Source organism: Anoplophora glabripennis, unplaced genomic scaffold (assembly GCF_000390285.2).
Source record: "Anoplophora glabripennis isolate ALB-LARVAE unplaced genomic scaffold, Agla_2.0 scaffold213, whole genome shotgun sequence".
In the NCBI taxonomy this organism is placed as follows: Eukaryota; Metazoa; Arthropoda; class Insecta; order Coleoptera; family Cerambycidae; genus Anoplophora; species Anoplophora glabripennis.
In genome coordinates this window covers 505,908-528,073 of record NW_019416344.1, presented here as the reverse complement: position 1 = coordinate 528,073, position 22,166 = coordinate 505,908, and the positions used below count along the sequence as shown (strand labels likewise).

At 32.1% G+C, this 22,166-nt stretch overlaps 1 protein-coding gene across 5 annotated transcripts; it reads left to right on the top strand.

The window, feature by feature from the left end:
• The first annotated feature begins 294 nt into the window (after positions 1-294).
• Positions 295-21,818, top strand: LOC108907879 (RB1-inducible coiled-coil protein 1). Of its 5 annotated transcripts, none has more exons than XM_018711710.2 (13): positions 295-543; positions 931-1,053; positions 2,425-2,639; positions 3,364-3,646; positions 3,703-3,934; positions 3,991-4,173; positions 7,305-7,664; positions 8,364-8,830; positions 11,080-11,206; positions 15,031-16,066; positions 16,122-16,414; positions 18,968-19,371; positions 19,675-21,818. In XM_018711710.2, the coding sequence occupies exons 2-13, from the start codon at positions 986-988 to the stop codon at positions 19,781-19,783; spliced, it is 3,777 nt and encodes a 1,258-aa protein (XP_018567226.1). In that variant the 5' UTR covers positions 295-543; positions 931-985; the 3' UTR covers positions 19,784-21,818. The 5 variants fall into 5 exon arrangements, with proteins under 5 accessions (XP_018567226.1, XP_018567225.1, XP_018567229.1 ...); XM_018711709.2 differs by having other exon boundaries at positions 295-616; XM_018711711.1 differs by lacking the exon at positions 295-543 and adding an exon at positions 752-837.
• Positions 21,819-22,166: the final 348 nt, after the last annotated feature.

Sequence of the window (22,166 nt, the reverse complement as noted above, 5' to 3'; positions counted from 1 at the left end):
AGTCTGACGAATTGAAAATTGTAAATTTAAAATGATTTTTTTCTTTATAAATTAAGATAAATTATAATGTTTTGAAGTAAGATTAAGGAAGCTTTAAACATGTTTTGAATTTTTTGGTCTATTAACAATAATTTAATTACTTAATAATAGATGTCACCACAATCATTTTACATATTTACATTCCTTTATTTAGTATTTAAAAGTTGGCAATCCCCTCAATAATTCAGTATAGGCAACAACATATGGGTGTAGTAATAGTAAAGTCCCTAGGTTCGCAGACAAGTATAAGGAAATGTCCTTGGTTTTTAATGAATTGCATATCGTATTTAGTTTGCAAAACACTTCCTAGTCAGCTGATGGTCAAATTGCGTTTTGGCCACTATGTCTAATTTTAGCACATTCAGCTAATAGAAGACTTTAGTGCTTTTGTATGTGAAAATAATGAAAATGAGAATATACAGTGTTTATCAGTATCAGCTGTAAAAATGTCAGTTAACTGTCGTCACGATGGTCGAGAAAAACTTGGGAAATTCGTTGTGAACGGTGTGTCATATAGTATTTAGCATTTATTTCTTATTAAGGCTACACTTTTATTGTTTTTGGTGATAAAAAGAAGGTTTGTGGATATTTTACTTGTGTATTTAAAAACATTTCTTTGTTTACTACTGTAAAATGTAAACATACCTAAAAGAAAAATGACGTTTAAGTTATTTTATTTATATCTCTGACATTATTTTTGTTTACCTGGAATAATCATAATGTTGCAAGTAGTTTACTCCATCTTTAAAATATAAATATTATTTATTGATCTAATATTTTTTAATTTTATGCAATCAGGTATATGATGTGATATATATAGCTTAATAGGTACATGTTTATGTAAGTACAAATTCGACTGGTACATTTACTAATAATTTGAATTTTCTACAGGTATGCAGAGAAGAATATTGTTTGTTTAAGGTTTTTTTTTATAAAAGTGGGTAAAATGCTGTTCGTTTTTCACGTAGATACTGGTACAATGATGACTTTCGATATGAGTCTTGCTCTAGAAAGGTTAGTACTATGAATATTTAAAACCTTTTATCTTATTTTTTATAATCTCACAATTCAAATTATATTGTTTGTTTTTATTTTGGTAGTGGATTTATAAACATTTCTCCAACTTCCAACTTAAAATTTTTCAAGGTTAAACTAAGACTGATGAAATAAGTTGCACATGTGCCATACTTTTCTTATGAGTCTTTATTTTTAATTTTTACTAACTTAAGATATGATTTTCATCATACTTGTTTTCTAGTTTGTGCTTATTTATATTGAATTTGAATGTAGGGTACATGACAATAAATTTGTGTAGATATTTGTAAAATATTTGGTTAATTTCTAATAATATCGTATCTAAAAATAATTTACCTTGCTTTCCAATATTGAAGCTTTTGTTGATGTTACATGTTACTCATTTTTTTAATTAAATTCCTTTACCCACAGATTTAACAATTTTTTGCTTCTGTTTCTATTAGATTTCATTACTTATGGATATCTTTAAATTTTCTCAGTTGATTGTTTATCCTCCCCTTTCATGAAATGCCTCTTATTGATTTTAAAGTCTTTTTTTTTAATTATCGATATAAGGTTATAATAATATAGCACTACCTGAAGTAGATTATGAGCAGGCAAAATTATTAAAATTGCATGGGTAATATCAAAATTATATAATCTTAAATCCTTAAATGTAAGAAAAATTATACTACTTATAATATATAAATAAGGTTTAGATTTGAAGGATTTTAATAATCCTTAATTTTGGGAAATTTCTTAGGGTGATATTTAATAAAGAAAGGACCATGGACTGGAAAATTAATAATGACTTATTTATTGTTGAACTTATTCGACAACATCGCAATAAGAATCGAATAATAAATTAATTGAAATAATTTTAGTTTAGACATTTGTTTTTATACCTATTTCAGTTGGTTTGTTTCTTAAAGTGCTTAATTCTTTTTCTAGAGTTTCAATTTTGTCTTAAAGGTACTTCACTGTTTCTTCATTGATCTGTTTATTATTGTCTATAAAATTATTTATGTTTCCTATACTTAAATAATATTGTTCTCTATGAATGTTGTCATATTTTGTGCCACTGTTGCCTTTTTAGTTAGCTGAAGTTAATGGAGCTTAAGGGATAAATTTTTTATTGTAAATATCTGTTATAATAAAAGTTAATGAAGAATACAAATTTACATGACTGGTTTCCAAACTGTTTTGTTGTTTCGTGTTTAGCATTGAATATTTTTGAAATTATCAAAATTTGTTTGTTTTCCAAACCAGATCTATTAAAAGGGCCTTTTCTTTAACAGTGAAAGATTTTAAGCAAATGTATTTTTATTTTCTTTTCACTGTTAATGTTCCTTAAAGCATAAAACTTTTTAGTGTCGAAAACCTAAAGTCATATGTGGAAGAAGCTTGCAAAATACCATCCGATAAACAAGTGTTACTTATAAGTGGTGGTGAATGTTTAGATCCAAATAAGAGGGTCTGCTCATACTCGGCAGGTACAGACACAAACCCCATTTTTCTGTTTAGTAAATCTGTTATAGAGTCCTCCACACCACCACTTCCTAGCATAGATTATGGATCTGACGGAGGTACGTAATATTTGTTCCTTTTTCTTTTAAAAGATATATCAAAGAACTTTATTTTCCCTTTCGAACTATTGAGATTCATACAAGGTTTAGAAAGAAAAATAAGTATTGCAAAATGTTGAAGCTTTAATATAAGATAGCTTTAGAAATGTTAAAGTAATTCTTCTACATGATAAATGTGATGTATATTTGAATTAAAAATTTCATGTTAAAAAATATAATATTCTGTTTATCTGTCAAATTTATATAGGTAATGGCAATAGGCACAGTCTGATTTTATGATTCTAATTTTGGTTGATTATTTGGTGCACTATTGACCTCATTAGGTAAATGTTGCCATTATAATTTTTTTTTCTTGGTTTTGCCCTAATTATATTAATTAATAAAATTGATCCGTATATAATAGTTAAATTAGATAACTCCTCTCGAAAATTGTGTAACCCATAACTACGATCAGATTATATTTTTTATTCGAATGAAACTTTGAACTATCAAACTGTTTGTTCAAATAAACATGTTTGGTAGATCCGAACGATTCTAATAATGACTCCTTTAATAAAAAAAAGTTGAAATAAAAAGAAAAAATTAAAGTAGTTTTTTTTATCTGTAAAATAAAACTTATAGTAACCATCAGAGATGTAATGTTTTTTTTTTCAATGAAAACATTTTAAAAATATATTTAATGATTTTTTATAATTTCAATTTGAAACGAAAATATTGTTTTTAGACTTAAAAGATAAATTGAAAGAATGTTGCGATCTGCCAGCAACTCTAAGTACCGTGACAAAGCGAGCACAGTTAGCTCAACAATTTCAGGAGCTTGCTAGAGAACAAACAAAGGTTTGTGAGAATCTTGTTCTCGACCAACATTTGCAGCAACAGGGCTGGTCCGCTGTTGTAGCGAATCTAGAGGATATTACTTCTGAATTTAAGAAAAGATCCGAAATTTTTGAGAAAAGCTTCAATGATTACATGGAAGAGAGGGACTCTTATCTCGCATTTCTAAAACAGTGAGTGAAATCCTTGGCACAGTGTTGACTAATTTATTATTACGTATTATTTTCAGTTTTAATGATGATTTAGTAGTTTTACAAAAAATTCCTATTCTGTCAGCACTTCTTGAATTAGAGAAACAAAACCCCGAAAGTGAAACCTCTAAAACTTTAGAGGACAATACAAATACCTCGCAAGGTACAGAGAGCGCGAAAGAGATCACCTTGCTGGAATGGATATCTTCGGCGGACAGTAAAAGCACTATGGATCAGCTTTACGAGCATTGTTCGAGAGGCTTAGAGCAGGTAGGTAGCGAATAAGATAATGGAAGTTATGAATTTCAATTCTTTTCTATTTCCAGTTTGATGCTCAAGTGTTCAAATCATTGAAAGAAGAGATAGCGGAAATGTTGAAGAGCGCTGATAATCCACAGATGAAGGAAGTAAAAGGCCTTGGGGAGAGACTCTTTGGCCTGGAAACTCTGATGAGAGAAGCCAAAAAATATGTACAACAACAAGCTGATTTAGCACAATCATTTTTGAAGGTAAAATACGTATAATAAGGTGCAGTAAAATAAATGAGTAAAAAAGAGTATTAACAATATTTATAATCATATTTCCAAATATATTACGTCTATAAAAATTGGAAAATTGCACAGATGACCTAAGTATAACATTGACTGTAAAATTTAGTGGTACATAAACCAGTAAGAATGTTGTGGTCATAAAATTTTACAATTGCTACCATGTAGTAGTTTTATGATTATAATGTTCGGTAATTCAATTTCAGATTGAATCAGTACCTATTTGAAAGTGAGACGAATATCCTTCATAGATTAATTTTATTTGTATGACCTGAATTATTTATTATTTAATTAAGAATTAGAACACTAACATTATCAACAATTTATAACTGTTGGTGATCGATAATGATTTTTTTTTGTTGCATTTTTTTTAATGATTTAAGTAACATTATTGCTTAACAGTATTTCTGTTTCTATACTTCAGAAAAAGTTGAGTTATTGTTTCTTATAATGATTAGGTACTTAAAAGTTATTAACACACTTATAATGATCTAGAAACACACTTATAGTAATCTAGACAGTTTTTTAAATATTTTTCCAAGAGACTTTTTAGTCATATTTGAAATTTGAATAAACTATTGTAGGTTTATTATTTTTCTTAATGAGTTATTCAGTAAAACTGATTACTTCTTTATGATATTCGAGAACTAAATTGCTGCAATAAAATGTGTTTAGTGTGGAGCATTATCTTGCTTTCTTAGGTTTCTTTAAATCTTTCTTTCAAACTCGTATAAAATTTTCTTAATGAGCTCTCATACAAAATCTCAAAATTTAGAAATATAAATTTTTCCTAAGTATTGCCTATTTGACAAGGTTTTAGATCGTTACTATGATTTTTTTAAAGTTCTAAATATTCCAAAATTCTATTAATTTCGGCATCATTGTATTTAGTAACTTGCTTGCAATCTAAGGCTGTCTTTAACCAGATTATGTGGTTTGATGTCGTTTATTGAATTTTGCACTTTAAAGTGTTTTGTTGAAAATATGCACGGTTTTGTAAGCACAACAACGATATATAAACATGGTCTTTACTATTCAATAGTTACAGAAATCTATAGATTTTAAATATTGGGTTAAAGTTACAGTATCTTTAGAAAGTACTGGCGACAATGGTATCACAGCATTGTGATTGGCTCCATCGTTGATGGGGATTGTTGGAATTTACATCTGGACCTCAACAGTTTACGTATTTTTATAGAAACTTTTCCAACAACCCTGATGACTTTGCCAATTATAGCAAATTTGTGACCTGAAGTGAATATTCAGTGCATGTAGAATAATGGAACTGTAATTTTTTTCTTTCATTGTAAAATAATTAAAAATTGAATATCAAAGAATTTTTAAATTAGTCAGACTTCTTGACACTATCTCTTTAAAGCTGGGGAGAGTTTTTAAATTCATCGATGGAATGGGATTCGTTGTGTAAAAAATTCTAACTTTATTTAATTAAGCCTAGATACATATATTATTTTTCTACATAGTCCCCCGCCCTAGAAATACATTTTTCCCATTGGATCGAGAGTTTTTTTATTCCATCATCGTAGAAACTTTTCGGACGTTGTTGTAGCCATTGGAGCATAAATGCTTCCACCTCGTCGTTGTCGTCGAAACGTTGGCCTCCAAGCGCTTCTTTGGGGGGGTCCAAAAAGATGGAAATCGCAAGGGGACAAGTCGGGCGCATGTTCCAGCGTTTCCCAGCCTAATGCATCCACTTTTTGTCTTGTGGCATTGGCCGCATGTGGCCTGGCGTTGTCATGCAAAAGAATGACGCTTCTTACCGATTGCTTCTTCCTTTTCCTTCGAAATGACAATTTGGCGGCATCCAGTAATTCACAATAATATTGTGCATTAATCGTGCGTCGATCATGGAGAAAGTCAATGTGAAAAGCACCTTGCCGGTCAAAAAATACTGTTGCCATTACCTTTCCGGCTGACAAGTGCGTTTTTGCTTTCACTGGTCCCCTCTCGCTGCTTTTTCTCCACTCCACACTCGCCTGCTTCGACTCGGGTGTGTAGTGGTGCACCCAAGTTTCGTCACAGGTGATTATGCGATTCAAAAAAGCTTCACCCTCTTGCTGTAATCGATTAAAGTGTCGCTGCGAAATCGCCAATCGATGTTGCTTGTGTTCCTCCGATAACCGACGGGGAACCCATCTAGCAGACACTTTACACGCATTTTCAAGTCATCAGTCACGATCTGGCGGACACTCCCGTAATTAATGTTCAGCTCCTCAACAATTTCCCAGAGAGTTATGCGGCGATTTCCCTCCATGAGATTTTGGACCGCCTCAATGTTGGCCCCTCTTGGACCCATCCAATTTTAGAGACCTAGGACATGTTTTTTTCCTAGTATTTTTCAGCGTTTCACTCTTTCACTCCTCGGTCCATTTACTGTTTTATGATTTTTATGATTCAAAAAGTAATAGGACAAAGTTAAAAAGGAAATAGTGCAGAGTCTCTTTCTACTTTTATATTTAATTAAGTACCGTAAAGCGAAATGAGAAGAATATTTTTGTATCCTAACAGATTTACATTACAATGCTTTTCGATTAATACTTTTCAAAGTGGCATGATGAAATTTTGATTGGAAACAACCCTTTTTCAAGCAGTTTACCAACCAAATGCAACCTAACAGTCAACTACGTTCAAATGCGAAAATTGACATTATCATGACTGGTAAGATTTGCCATTTGAAATCAGTATTTGTCACATGACTTGCTCAGTCTGGGGTAAGTTGTTAACAGACACAAAATCCAGATAAGCTTCTACTTACACACCTATAAGAGAGGAATAAGAATTTAAAGTTCTGTTTTATCGGTGCCACTTGTTCAGAATTTCTTTTGGTAGTAAAAATGTCTTAATAAAATTAAATGAAAGACATGATATTTTTCTTTTGTAAAGGTGAATTTTTCGTTTTTTATATGTAAAACACAAAATAAATGATAAAACATGCTTCCTAACTGAAGGAGAGATTTTGGAACTAAATATCACAATATTGCCCTTTTTTGTATTCTGTACAACTAATTTGTAAAACATTTAAACTCAATATGACAAACACCACAATGCCAATGCCGTGAAATATTTTGTTATAGAATCAGAGCAGAGCGAATAACCTGCAAGATCAGTCAATTCTTCCCGACCTCTGTGCCTCGCACAGAAAGCAATTGCAGCTCATAGCACATAACCACCAGCAGCTGTGCGACATAAGACGCCGTTGCACCAAAGCTAAGGAAGAGTTAAGCGTGAATTTATACCATCGTCTGAGGTGGGTTATGTATATCGAAGATCACATACTAGAAATCGACCAGAAGCTCGTTATATACCATGAAAATTTAAAGCGCCTTCGAAGGCACTTGGAAGTCTTGCAGCAAATTCATCTGGCTCCCGCCACCTATTTATGTGCAGTTGCGGAGGTGGTCAGAAGAAGGACCTTTTCGCAGTCGTTTTTACTTGTGAGTATGAATGGTCAAGGTAAACGTGGTCTGCTATATTTTATTACCAATTTTGTTGGTTTGCTTTAAATAGTCAGGTCAGGGTTGTTACAGCTATAGAAAACTGGGAAATGTCGGGAAATTTATAATAGTCATGTAATACCGGGATATGAAGAACTTTCGTGGAATTGGATACTTATGTTTTACGTTAGATTTGCAATATAAATAAGTGCAGTGAAAGAGATTTTCAAAATAACAAGTATTTACTTTGGTAATATTTCTTTAAATCTGTCTTTGTGTAAATTTTGGGAAAGATTTGTTGTCGAGTTTGCCAAATTATGTGTCGAGAAAATTATTTAAAGTAGGACCCCAATCTTTTATTTTCATGCCACTGGTTAAATCCAACTCTAATACATTGTGTTGTGTTAAAAAATAGAAACTGGTTTTAAGCAAATTTAATTTAATTTATGCAAAAATTAACTCAAATTTTAATTTCATAATAAAGGAAATCCCATCGAATTTGGTCCACTCTGTATAATATAAGCCTTTCTTAAAGTTTTATCATTACTTTGCATTGCATTTCATTACTCCTTAGCTTAGCTATAAATAATTGAAGGAAGAATGAATTTTTTGTCTGGAAAGTCAGGAAACTTGAAAAAATCATTCCTGTAGCAACCCTGTAAAAATGAAATAATTTTAAACGTGTTCACTTTAAACTAGTGGGCATCAGAATTGGCATGTCATCTCTTAACCATACACAATGAAGAGGTGACTAGAAGGAAAGAGTTCCAGGCCCAGTTCGAGGGTCACTTTTTAACATCCTTGTTTCCCGGCATGGAGGACCTGCCTCCATCGTTTGCCACACAGGCGCCTTCCATGTTCGATTCTAGTTTGCCGAAAATAACTGTGGACGATGTAGATAGACTTAAGAAGGAGTTACCGGACTTGGCGGATAATTTAAACATACCGGACACCTCCGCGATTACTAACTTCTTCCTAATAAAGTCGCTTGTGAAGAAGGAGGAGGAGAAGGTGGACGAAACGGTGGCTGTGGAAGAGAAATTGGTTCAGGCTGTTAATGAAGTAGGACTAGCTAGTAATTTAGATCATAATTTGTTGAAAGCAACTGGGAGTGAACCGTGTTTGACTACCGCCCACGGGCTGCCCCATCTTAAAGATTTGGATAGGTAAGCCACTACTTTGATTTTATACATATTTCTTTGTTTTTTTAATATTTATTTCCTAAATTTAGCTCAAAAGTTTCCAAGTTCAAACTCAAATTTTGCAGTTGAAACATGAAATTTCATATTTGAACACAAATTTTGAAATTACGAGTTACTTTTTAGTTTTTTAATTTTGAGCTCAAACTCGTAATTTCAAATTTAAACTATAAATTTTGAGTTCAAAATTTAATTTCAAACATGAATTTTCAAGTTCAGACTTGAAATTTCAAATTTAAATTAATGTTGGTACTCAAAATTTCGAATTTGGATTAAAAACCTCATGTTCAAACAAGAAATTTCGATTTTAACTTGAAATTTCGATTTTGAATATGAAATATCGAGCCCAAACACGAAATTTTAAGTTCATAAAAAAATACATAAAAATGTTTTTGGTCGCAAATTACTTGTTGTAAAAAGTCCTCATCACTGTGTCATAGGTAGGACAACCAACGAACGATCCAGCTGTTATAGTGTCGTATACTCCCGACAAGAGGTACATAGTACGCGAAGCACAATGGCTCCATCTGTCTATTGCGCTGACTTCCACTATGCCATTCAAATGGCTCCTACGGTGGAAGCGACCTGCTAAAATTTGCCAGGTACTTTGTTGCACGAGGGCGAAATTAATTCTAACCAGTGTTGCAAGAAACAACTACACCGCGGGCTATATGCCCCCCGGCATTGAATTACACTCGCAACACTGAATGTAACAGCTAGGATCGCTCGTCGAAAAAATGCCAAAAATGAAGAATTTGAATATTACCAATTGATATAAAAACTATTAGCATGTGAATTACCTTAATACATTTTTTTTTTGGAATTTTTGCAATTATTTCTGATATTCTCTATTTTTGGGGATGATTCCACCCACTGAGCGCGCTTAAGGGTGGATTTTCTAATTCAACATGCTTATTTCAGTCGTAAGAATAAATCTTCCTTTGTATCAAGAATCATTCGATACAAAAATTCACATGCTAATAGTTTTTATATTTATTGGTAATATTCAATTCTTCATTTTGGGTCTCTTTTCAACTTCTAAATAGGGGTGATTTTTGAAAATTTTCAAAAAACTAAAAGCTATGCTCATCTTAATTTTTTACGACAAGTAATTTGAGACCAAAAACATATTTTTATCTATTTTCTTTAGTTCTCTACGAATTATGAAAAACCGGGCGATTTTTGCGGTCACTCTTTTGAAATCACAAGTTATTTTTTGCTACTAAATTTCAAGCTCATACTCATAATTTGAAGTTGAAACTATTCAGATTCGAAATTTCGAGTTTTATGTAGGAACATGGGCATAGCTACAACTTTTGCTTGCAGTGGGCCCACCTCTAAAAAAAATCTTGGAACCACTGACATGGATTTGCTGAACACGTTTGAAAATAAAAGTTTGAACACGTTTTGATTTCATTCTAAAAAAAAATTGATATTTTCTTTTGGGGGTGGGCATTGGGTTTTCTAGAGTGGGCCGTATACACCCCTGTCTCCCCCTTCTAGCTACGCCCATGTGTAGGTATTAAAAATTTTGAATTCAGACAAAAAGTTTCATGTTCAAGCCTGAAACTTCAAATTTTAATTCAGCAAACAAGCAATATATGACCTTGTGCTTTCCTATAATAGAAAGTTTCTGAACTCTTTTTTTAGTCATTTCATTGCAATGGGTGGACAGAAAAACTAATATTTTTTATATTATTGTCTATTTCTTACGATGATATAGTAAGCAGACTTCAATCTAAAAAAACTGGCTAAATCAACTACCTAACTAACAGCTTTTTAAGCTAATAAAATCATAACTTTTTATTCTAAACATAAAATGTATTGACATTTATCGACTTCAAAGGTTTAGACTCCTTTAAATATTAGATATTCTAACAAAAAACATTTGCTTAAAATATTTAACACAAATTCGATCATTTTTTGATTTTCAATAAAAGAACGGTGACGCAAAATTTGGAGTAGTTTTTCGTGTGATGAATGTGCCATAATAAATTGTGTAAAACAAATTATATTATGTTTATACAATGAAGGAAGTGGTCCCAATCAAGTTTATTTTATATTTCACTGTTTCCAATTTTTATGTAATAAAAGACTCCTTAACTCCTTCTAAACATTAAACTCTACTGTTGTGTAAAATATATGTACTTATTTAAAATTCTTCCTCTATGTAATTTCTGAATTGATAGCGGTAAACTGATTGAAACCTATTTTAGAGGCTGTGAGTCTGAGACGGACACCGAGGAATTTGAGAAAGTCGGTCAGAGCCCAATGGAATTACACTTTGACAAGCAGCTCCCGTCTTCCCGTCCTGGCACGCAAGATGCCTCAACATCCACAGAGGTTGGTGAGAGAAGTCCAATACCTCCTAAAAAACCCCCCCGAATGTTTCAAAAATCCCATCACTTACATTCCGCAGATGACCCCCCTATCTCACTACAACGTACTTTAAGCGTCAGTAGCACTCCGAGCAACACCGAAAGCTTCACTAACATAAAAAACCCTTCCTTAGAGTCCATAGATGAGCTATCGAGCTTAAAAAATCTCACTTCAAACACGGAGAGTTGTTTCAACTCTCACTACCAGCAAATGCAGAGTTACAATACTAATAACTTACCGATACGATCCAAATCTATCTCTCCCCATACTCCGCAAAGTCCCAAAGATCTTCAAGCCGTCAGCCCTATTTCGCCCATTTTGGGTCACCAACCCAGCAGCGACTTTATCAATGACGAGTTTTACATTGACGAAAGTCTGCCCTCAAGCTTAAGTATCGAAACAGGAAATAGTCAGGGTGAATTTGTTAAGCAGCTCGATACGGCCAATAACGTTGTCGCCTTGTTACAGGTATATCTATGAAAAAACTTATTATTACAGAACTCAGCACAGTTTTGTTATTTTTTGATTTTGTTGATTAAGGATTATCTTTTAGTTGGCTTCTGGTCTGCAGTATGATTTTCTTTTTACGCACATGTATATTGGTTCGTTGATTTTTGGCATGTTACAGTTTTTTTTTTTGTTTTATTAGTTTTGCTGGTAACTAGGATTTCTTTTGTACTCTAGATATATTTTGTTTAGAAAATAGGACGTATAAATTACTAGGGAGCCTATTTTACCATAAATATGACCATTTACACTTGGCATCAATATTAACGTATTATTATGGATGGAATCCCCATTTGTTGATTTTTTTCATGAACATAATCTGATTTTGATGGTTTCTTCAGTAACTGTGTTCAGTTACACAGGGTGTTACAAATTAGTAGGTCAAGCAGTTAACCACATATTCTTTGGACCAAAATAATGGTACTTTTCTTATACCACTTTTCATTTCGGATCTCCATTTTCAAAATACAGAGTGTCAAAGTTAAACTTTAAAAAATAATTTTTATTAATAATTCCGGTGATTGTGGAGATATTTATTTAAAATTTAGCACATATTTTGATCTTATGTCGGCACAGTTTTTGTGTAATTTTGGTTTAAAATATCAAAGCACGAATGGAGGGGAGGGGGATGCAGCACCCATGTACCCCCTATTTTTTTATTTTGAGTACGCCTATGCTTCCCGAATATCTTTTTTTTAGATAAAGCAGCATTTTATTCTATTTTTTTCACACTTGTAAGATTTTTATTTGGAGCCTCATTTACGAGATATTGTAACTTTTTTGGATATGCGACATCAATTTAGTCGACGTTGAACTTTAATTTTTGAGATTATGAAAAATTTCTTTTATATGGTACCAATACTAACAAAACAACAGGTAAAGAAACAAAGTGTACGAGGTAAAGAGCTCTTTAGGCTGAAACCACATTGCAACTTTTTTTTTTGATATGTTAGATTTAGCTCAAATTAAATATCGCTGAACATGATGATCATTTCCATTTTATTTAGTAAATTGAAATAAATAAGGCGATTCAAATCTTTCATATAGCACTAAAAAATAAAGTCTAGTGTCGACTAAATTGATGTCGCGCATCCAAACAAGTTACAATATCTCATAAACGAGGCCCTAAATAAAAATTTTCCAATAGTAAAAAAAAGAGAATAAAATGCCGCTTCATCTAAAAAAAAAAATTGGGAAAGCATAGGCGTCCTCAAAAAAAAATAGAGGCTCCTTGGGCAAAGTTACCAAAGTTTCTGTATTCTGCACACAATGGGCTTGTTCACCATTTTTAAAAATTCGTTTTATCAAGGAATTGCATCTAAAAATGGCAAAAATCCAAATTTCATTAAAAAAAAAGTAAAATTTAGTCAAAAAAATTTTTTGAACATTTTTGCTCCCATATTCTTTTGTACCACGCATTTAGTAAAATAATTTAGAGTGAACATTGTTCATGGGTTCTGCAATCCCCCTTCCCTCTGTTTGCGCTTTGATAATTTAAACCAAAATTACACAAAAAGTGTTCCGACTTAAAATCAAAATAAAAGTCCCATTATTTTAGTCCAAAGATGTGGTTAACCGTGCATATTGTTAGAGAATATTCAGGAAGCAAGAGATAATGCGTTATTTTTCCTGAATTTGAAGCCCATTATAGAAAGTGTCGGATAAAATAGCAAATGTCTACTTGAATTAAAAACTGTATTTACCTACGAATAATAGTTTGATTAAAAAAGCTAGGCCATTACATTAGCGAGGTCCAGCAAAACTGAGATTTAAATCGTTGGGAAAAAACATATTTTCTCTTTCATTCTGTATATGCTGCACTCTAAAATTAAAAAAAAATGTTCACCATTACTGAGGAATTAAATTAAAAAAAAATCGTCGGAATCAGTTTTTTTTTTTAATCGGAACTCATATTTAATGGCTTGTTAATTCTCATGCGAACATTTTAAAGTATCTCTTAAAAAATCCCTTTTTTCACATCACGTTTTGGCAATGATGGGCATTTGTTAGTTGAATAAGTTGTCATGATTACTTATTCATAAATTAATCATGACTAATAATTAATAGATTAGTCGTTAGTTGTAATTATACCAAGGATTGATTTATTTGCTAATAATGACTGACATAAACGTGTGTTATTATTATGTAAATAAGTCGATCCTTAGCTTAATACAACAGTTATCAGTCAGATGATCCATGAATCTATTGATTATTATAGTCCAGTCGGTATCTGTTTCGGGATGGATGTTTTATATAGTAACGCTAATTTTTGTTGGAAAAAGTTCTAAATATGTAAAATGATAATTGTGATATGTGCCTGCCGAAAAAGTTGTGCATAATTGTTAGCGCAGGAAAAAGTAAGAAAAAATTAAAAAGCGCATTTTTCCCCTTCTTTCATGTATAATTCGAAGAATATTGACATTGGAGAAAATAGAAAAAGGAAAAAAGTTTTGTCTTCAAAAAAGCCAATATTCTTCGAGTTATTCATGATAGAAGATAGAAAAATGCTCCTTTTTTTTACTTGTTCTTACTCTAACAATTATGCACAACTTTTTCAGTGCTCGCATATCGCAATTATCATTTTAAATAATTTTTAGAACTATTTCCTACAAAAATTAGCGTTATACTATATGAAACATCCATACAACCTACTTTTAAAAAGATACCGACTGGACTGTTAATCATGACCAATACTTGAATAAGTAGTCATGACAGTTTTTTTGACTAACAAATGCCCGTATCATTGCGTTTTGGTAAAACATTTTTGACAATTATGCAGCGAATGACAAACAGAAATTCATATACAAGATAGATTTGATTTTTGCAGATTGTGGTGCAATAATTTTATTGTTTGTAGATTTTGTATACCAATCACGATCAGTATTGTAACAAAATTTAAAATTGAAATTTACTGTGTTCAAGGAATTGAAAATAGATTAAAATAGTTTTAAAAACAGTTCCCTCTTGAGAAATTGTTGATTTTCCTTATTTTACATAATGATTTAATATTTTCTGTGTTGTTTTGTTGATTTTTGTGTTATTAATAATTAATTGGTTGTTTTTTTCCTTTTCTGTATCTGAAAAGTACAGCTATTTCTATTTATTTTTTAAATTGCACATTTTTCGTTTTCATTTGTAATTGGTAATTTTTAAATCAGTTGGTGGCCCAAAATCCTTGCGAAGTATTCCATTAATGTTATTTTGCATGTACATACATAAACACACATACACACTGACGATTAAATTTACTATAGAAATCCACAAACAAAACTACTTTTTAGGATAACCTTCAAATTTCAAGAAGCGAGCACGAAAAGTTGAAGTCATTTTTGATTCAAATGCACCACCTAGCAAAAGAAGCTACAGTTCAGCTTAGGTCCGAGTTAAATGATTTAAGGACACAAGTGCTGTCGGATAAAACTGTCGTCAGTCAGCATTACGAAAGTTTAGGCAGTTCGTGGGAGAACTTGATTGTAGAACGAGACGTTAAGGAAAAAGAGTTAGTTGTCAGTATAAAGAAAGATCATGAGCTAACTGTGAACGATTTTAAGAAAGTTGAACAAGAGAAGAACGAAAAAATTCAGAATTTGTTGATGGAAAAGAGTCAGTTGGAAGCGGAGGTGCTGAAAAGTTGTGAAAATTTAAGCGATCTGCAAGAAACTTTAAATAAAATTAAAGAGGAAAATGAGAAAAAAGTTGAGGAATTGCTCAACCAACTAAGCGAAAAAGAGCTTGAAAAAGAACGAAATATAAGGGAGACAACTGAGAGATTGAACCGAGAACATGCCACAGAATTACAAAACATTAGGTCTCGTTTTAAATTAATGACGATGGAGAGATCACCAACTGACTCTTCCCTAGAATGGACTAGTCAGTTTAGTAGCACACATCATAATACTTTATTGGCTCAGATGACGGAAAATTTTGAAATAGACAAGGAGAAGGCCGTTGTTTCTGCCTTACAAAGAGAAAATGAAAAATGGGAACGACTTCTGGTGGACAAAACTAAAGAAATGGAAGTCAGATTCGAGCAAGAAAAAGAGAGCATACTTCAGGATGCAATTAAAGCAATTTCCGAGGAGAAAGACAAGCAAATCGAAATGTTAGCCGAACGTGAACAGAATTTAAATTCGGAGTGCATAAAATATAAAAACACTATTCAGCAGCTCACTGAGAGCGAGAACCAAAGTAATGATTCAGATTTATTAGACCGCATCAATACTCTACAAACAGAAAAGGAAAAACTGGAAATAGAATTAGAGAAAATTAAAAGTGAAAAAGCCGTTGACCTTTCTGCCTCTGTAGCTATAGTGGAAGGTGAGAACAATGTAATTTTTTTGTTTTAATTATAATTTCTACTTTCTTTTTGTAGGAAAAGATGCGACAACTAGCCCCATAAAACAGAAAGAGATTATGTCCAGAAGTGACGTTTCTTTGGCAAAAGCTGGAAAAGTGAATATAGAGTCTTGCAAAGCTGGAGATCTAGTGCTGGTTTTATGGGATCCCGGTCACGAGAGCTTCCAAGTGTTGCAGGAGAACAAACACATGTACTTTTTACACTCTGATTATTTAGAAGTTCTGGGTCTCGAAGTTTCCGATGGGAAACCTAATAAATTTCATTGCACTGGAGTTGTCATAGACAAAGAATACTGCCATGCGAGGAAGGTAAGTCTTATACAGTATGTGCACGGTTGGAGTGGAAAAGAGGGAAAATATTTTTATTTCTCGTTTTACGAGAAGCAGGTATTCTTGATTAAAATTTTTGCTTGCCTTTAAAATGCTGTTGGCATGGAGAATTTTCATCTTGCAGGTACAGTGTAATCAGAAAATCGGTAAATATAAAAATTGTTAAAGAATAAACTGCCTTTGTTTTTAACAGTACAGAAATTTAGAATTATTATTATTAAATTATTAATAATAATAATAATAATAATAATAATTATTATTAATTATTATTAAATATCGAGGGCGTCATATCAGAAGGGCGTACGAACTAAATCTGAAATGGAAATGAAGAAAACGTTTGAGAAATCAAGATTTAGAATGAATTTGCTGATTTTGCCAATATAGTAAGACCAATACATTATAGTTATATAGAAATTTATATTATAATTTCAATTTGTGAATGAATCGGCCTATTTTGATAGAAACGGGGAGTCAAATGTTTGCTTTTAAAGACAAGCAATACAGAAATTTAGTGACTTCTAGTAACTTTTGCATCTTTTTGTTAGGTTTGTGAGTTCTTTTAGGTCTTCTTCAGTTTTTATCATGGGCCTATCATAGGGCAGAATCATAGTAAAAATTACTGATTTTGAATATAATTAATTCTAACTGGTTCTCTTTTAATGGTAATATGTGCAGGCAAGTTTGTTTGTAAGTCAAAATCACAGGGTAATCGAGTAATTTTTTTTCTATAAATTGGAATCAATTTTTTTTAGTAGTAATTCACTTTTTGAAATTTGTCACTCGAAAATTTTCCACTTGAGAAAATTTCAGAAATGCCGGAAAAATATTTTCTCAATTTTCAAATTCCCTGCCAATTTATGATTAAAGAAATAATAAATAGTTGCGTCCATCTTGAGCTTTATTTTTAAGTAAGTATTACTAAATTATATACAATTTAATGCAAGTAATCTAATAAACAAAAGGAAAAATATAATTTGAAAATTTCTGATAACGCTGGTCGACATTGTTTGTGTGGATTTTGGATTGCTGAAACCGAATCTGGCCTCAGAAATGCCCGATCACCTAAGGTTTCTGAGATATCCTAACCTAAAAGTGCTAAAAACACGATTTTAACATATATTTGAGGTTATATAATATCATTAGGTAATTTTTATTTACAAAATTAGGAATAGCATCTTAAAGTACAATCCTCCCCCTTCCCAAGCGAATTTTGTATCGTCCAAATATCTTTTTTTTTCACTGAGATATGTTGATTTGAAGTTACCGTCTAACCAAATTATGCATTGTCCATGATAATGGCTAGACAGTTATAGTAACCTGCGACGATATAACCCCCGACCCTGACACCCTGATTTCCTGAACCTTTGACCCTGTAACCTGCGAAGCTATAACCTCCGACCCTTACACTGCCAATTTCCTTAATCGTCAATCCTTGTAATCTGCTACACTATATACAGGGTGATTCATTAACAATGGGGTGAGACGGTAACTTCAAATCATCATATCTCGAAAAAAAAAATATTTGGACGATTCAAAATTCGCTTTGAAGGGGAAGGATTGTACTTTAAGATGCTATTCTTAGTTTTATAAAAAAAAATTACCTAACGATATTATATAACCTCAAATATGTGTAAAAATCGCGTATTTTGCACTTTTAGGTTAGGATATCTCAAAAACCTGATAGCTGTTTTACATTGACAATTTATTGTTGAATTCATGAAATTGATTCATCAAGAAATTGGACAAGTGTAATGCACCAAATCTGCTGTCAAATAACTTCATGAATTTATTCATCAAGTTCTTGACGAATTAGAGCATGTTCTAATTTTCGTCAATTTCTTCGTGAAGTTTGGAAGTACCAACCCAACAGATTTCCAGCCTAGGATCAGTAATGAGGTTATGTTATTGGAATATGTAAATAATTGTGTGGCGTCGTACTAATTTTACATTGTTTATACTGATTTGTTACTTACAAAAACTAATATTTATATATGTCAAAACGGTACCACTGTTGTATTACTACAATTATGAGTGGAAAGGTGACATTTTTTAAAATTTATTTGCATCTTTGATTTGTTGGTACAGCTGATTTCATGTGTCAAAAAACTTGACAAAGTCTGTAGCAGGGTAAAACCACACTGTTTACCAATAAATTCGTGAATTAATTCATGAAGAACTTCGTCAATTTATTCTTGAATAAATTGTCAATGTAAAACAGCTATTAGATGATCGAGCATTTTTGAGGCCAGATTCGGTTTCGGCAAGCCAAAATCTTCGCAAAATGACTGTTCGTACTGAATCCACACGCCTCATGTCGATCAGTGTAATTAGAACATCAAAAAATGGCTACATCCTGTATATAAAAAGAACTAAGATCACTTTTTAACATTGTCTTTAAACCATTCTTGCAATATTTGCCTGTTTTTAATATCCTCTGTACTGTCATATGAATTTATTGTCATGTGCTGTCATTTTCAATTTACTTCTGGACAGTAAAGATTGAATATTTTCTTATGCATCACTTTTTTGCAGTCTGAAAACAGATACAGGGTGCCAAAGGGTACGAAGTTCTTCAGGGTGAAAGTTCAACCTTTGCCGTCTTCAGCCGCATCCAAAGACATCACCAGAAGTCTGTACCATCAGAGATCCACGGCCACAGACATCTCCCACATGTCCCAGAGTCACTCCACAATCTCCACCATTACAGAAATCATTCCCGAGGACAAAACAGATTCTCATTCGTTGCCCCCCTCGCCCACGTCGGAGTACCCTACTATATTAGAAAACAAAATCGAGGAAGCAGATCCTCTCACCGCCGACGTCGTGAGTGTCGAGAAATGCTTCGCCGAGGACAGCGGCATCGTGGACAACATCGAACAGGCAGCGGCAGCTTTGGACGTGACTCTTACTACAGAAAGTAACGAGGGTAGTGATCGGTAGGTGTAATACTTCTTGTTCAGTAAAATTTCCCGACAAATTTTGTTATAGTTTTACGATTAGAACTTAAATACTGTAAGGAATTTTAAAACTTGTACATATTCATTAATTAGAGTGTAAAGGAAGAGTTTAAAGTATGATTGATTTTTTAAATTGACGGTTAGTTGCGTTGAGAAAAGTAAGCAGAAGTTTTCTGATAGTTTAATGTATGTCCCGGTCAGATTTTCGTTTAGCGTGAGACGTTAAATTGGGACATGCTGTTTTCTGTGTTTATATTTAATATTAATTATAGTTATTATTAGGTGTGCGACATATTCAACGAAATTAGATGAGCAGCATGCGTATATTAGCAGTACATGGTTAGAAATGATGATCAGCCGGGTTTTTAGTAAAAGTTATCAAAACCAATAAAACAGTGGCACAAAATAGTATGTAATTGGTTTTTCCTCAGTCTTAACAGTTCTAACTAAGTTTCTTATTTTTTTATATCCATCACTTAAACTAATACCGTTCATGTTATTAACTCAACTACCCAACATCATCAATTCATTCTCTGTGTTCATAGGATATTTTTGGATTCTCTTTTAGGACAGGCGGAATATTTAATGTGTAGAGGTATTAGTTTGTAGCTCTAACAACTTTATTAAAATATAAATTAGTTCCTTTAGCAAAGCTGTAGATATACTTACAAGGGCGGAAAGTGTGTCGTACCGTTAAGAAAAGTTAAATGTGATCTAAATTATAGATTATCGATCGTTAGTTTTGTTTGCGTACGTTTAAAGTGAGATAGTAGTGAGAGAGAACATTATTAACTGTTTATAATTTGTCGAACGTTACGGAACGTGTAACGATTCAGTCAACTTTTAGTTTTAAGTGAAACATATTATAACTGTAAGGAGAAAAAATATAGTTAGTTTTATTTTTAGCTAGTTTTAAGTGTTTGAAAATTTATTTAAAAGTAATGTTGTTTTATGTCTAAGAAATAAATCTCATTAGTTCCTTATCAAAACTATAGAAGAAGGCCATAAAAATGACATACATTTTTTAATTTTCAGCAATTTAAATATATAAGTAAATATATTTTGCGAGTACTGGAGAGTTTAAACTTTCATCTAAAGCTGCCAATAATATTTATTTTACATTTCATGTACAATAACTGCGTTGGGGTCATATTGACCATTGAGAAGCAATCCGGTGGCGTTCATATGGCACAAACGATTACGATTTAGCTTGTTCCTGCTAGTGCTGATGCAGCTCACTGTGTAAACAAATATACAAAGATCTCATAATTAATTACAATTTATCGTTACACAGAACATCAGTATTGATACGTTTTTGACTTTTTCTCAGAATAACATGTATGTTTTAACCTTTGGTGAGAGAATATATTGATAATAGTGCCTCTTTTAAAATATTTTGACAAATTCATTGAAATTAACAGTCCTGTTGAAGGATGTTTGCAAACCTAGGAAATCAGCAAAATTGGGAAAACTGGTAATTTTGAGATATACAGAGCGTCCTGATTTATAGGTGTACAAACCATTAAGGAGGAACATCCAAGTAGACAGCGCAAAAATAGGGGAATTATAGGAATTATTATCTCAAAAACTATTTGATTTTATCCAGGTCCAGATTTTATTTAAAAGTGTACATATTGCAGCAAATTTCTTTAAAAATGTATATCAACTGGGAGCGCTGCTGTCATAGGCTTACAAAACCAACCCTCGCTCGCACGGTCTGCGGTTCCCAAGATTACACGCAGTTGGTTGACCTGAAACAAAAATTTCAAAAAGTTTCTTAAATATAATATATGGCGGCCTATTGAACTTTGCATTCATTTTCAACGTTAATTTCCAACCTTTCTAGCTTAATAAAAAAGAATTAAGTAGTGAAAAAATTGTATATTTGGAAGTAGAAAACATGTTCGAAAATATTGTGTCAAATTTTAGAAGCAATTGGTTGAGCTTTTCTGAATATTTTGGAAACCGACTGAATAGTATTGAGATAATCGTGTTCTCGATAAATCGCCCATAACTTTTACAGTTCTTGGAATATCAAGATAATTACACAAGGTATTCTTCATATTCCAAAATTGGAAAATTCTTTTGGAAAAATCGGTTTTTGTAAAAAATTCATAATTGCTTATACAATCTGCGATTCCTGGACTATAGAGTAGGCCCTCCACAGTACTGGCAGCATCTTTTGTAGCATTCCACATAACTTCCACAATTATTGGAATTGGAATTTTAATATGAAATTTACACAATATTTTTAAGACTAGAAAATTCAATCCGAGCGAAAAAAATTTGAAAAAAACACTTTTTTCTACTCCGATATTCCTCCTTAACATAATAACTAACATGCTCAAACGGTTTTTATTAAATAAAGCCTAAGAATGTGCATTAGGGTGGCCCAAAAAAAAAACTAACATTTTTTTTCATGTCTTGTGAAAATATGTTAGTTTATCATGTTTTAAGAGCCCCCTAAAAAAATCAGTTCAAAAAAAATTTTTTTAGAGGTCACAAGATTTTTAAAAATTTCCAAAATCGTCGAAAATTGATTTTTTTTTATTCTCGTTATTTTATCATTTTCTAGGTTGAAAAAATCTCGATTCTGAAAATTTCAAATCTTTTTTTTTCATTTCTAAAAGACACTCATTATTTTAACTTTCATAGTAGTGTACCTAAAATGTTTTCGAGCAACCTAAAAATAAATATCAATGAACTAATAATTTTTTTTATTGAATTTGATGAACAAAAGATAGAATGCAGTAATAAATTTTGCCTTAAGAAAT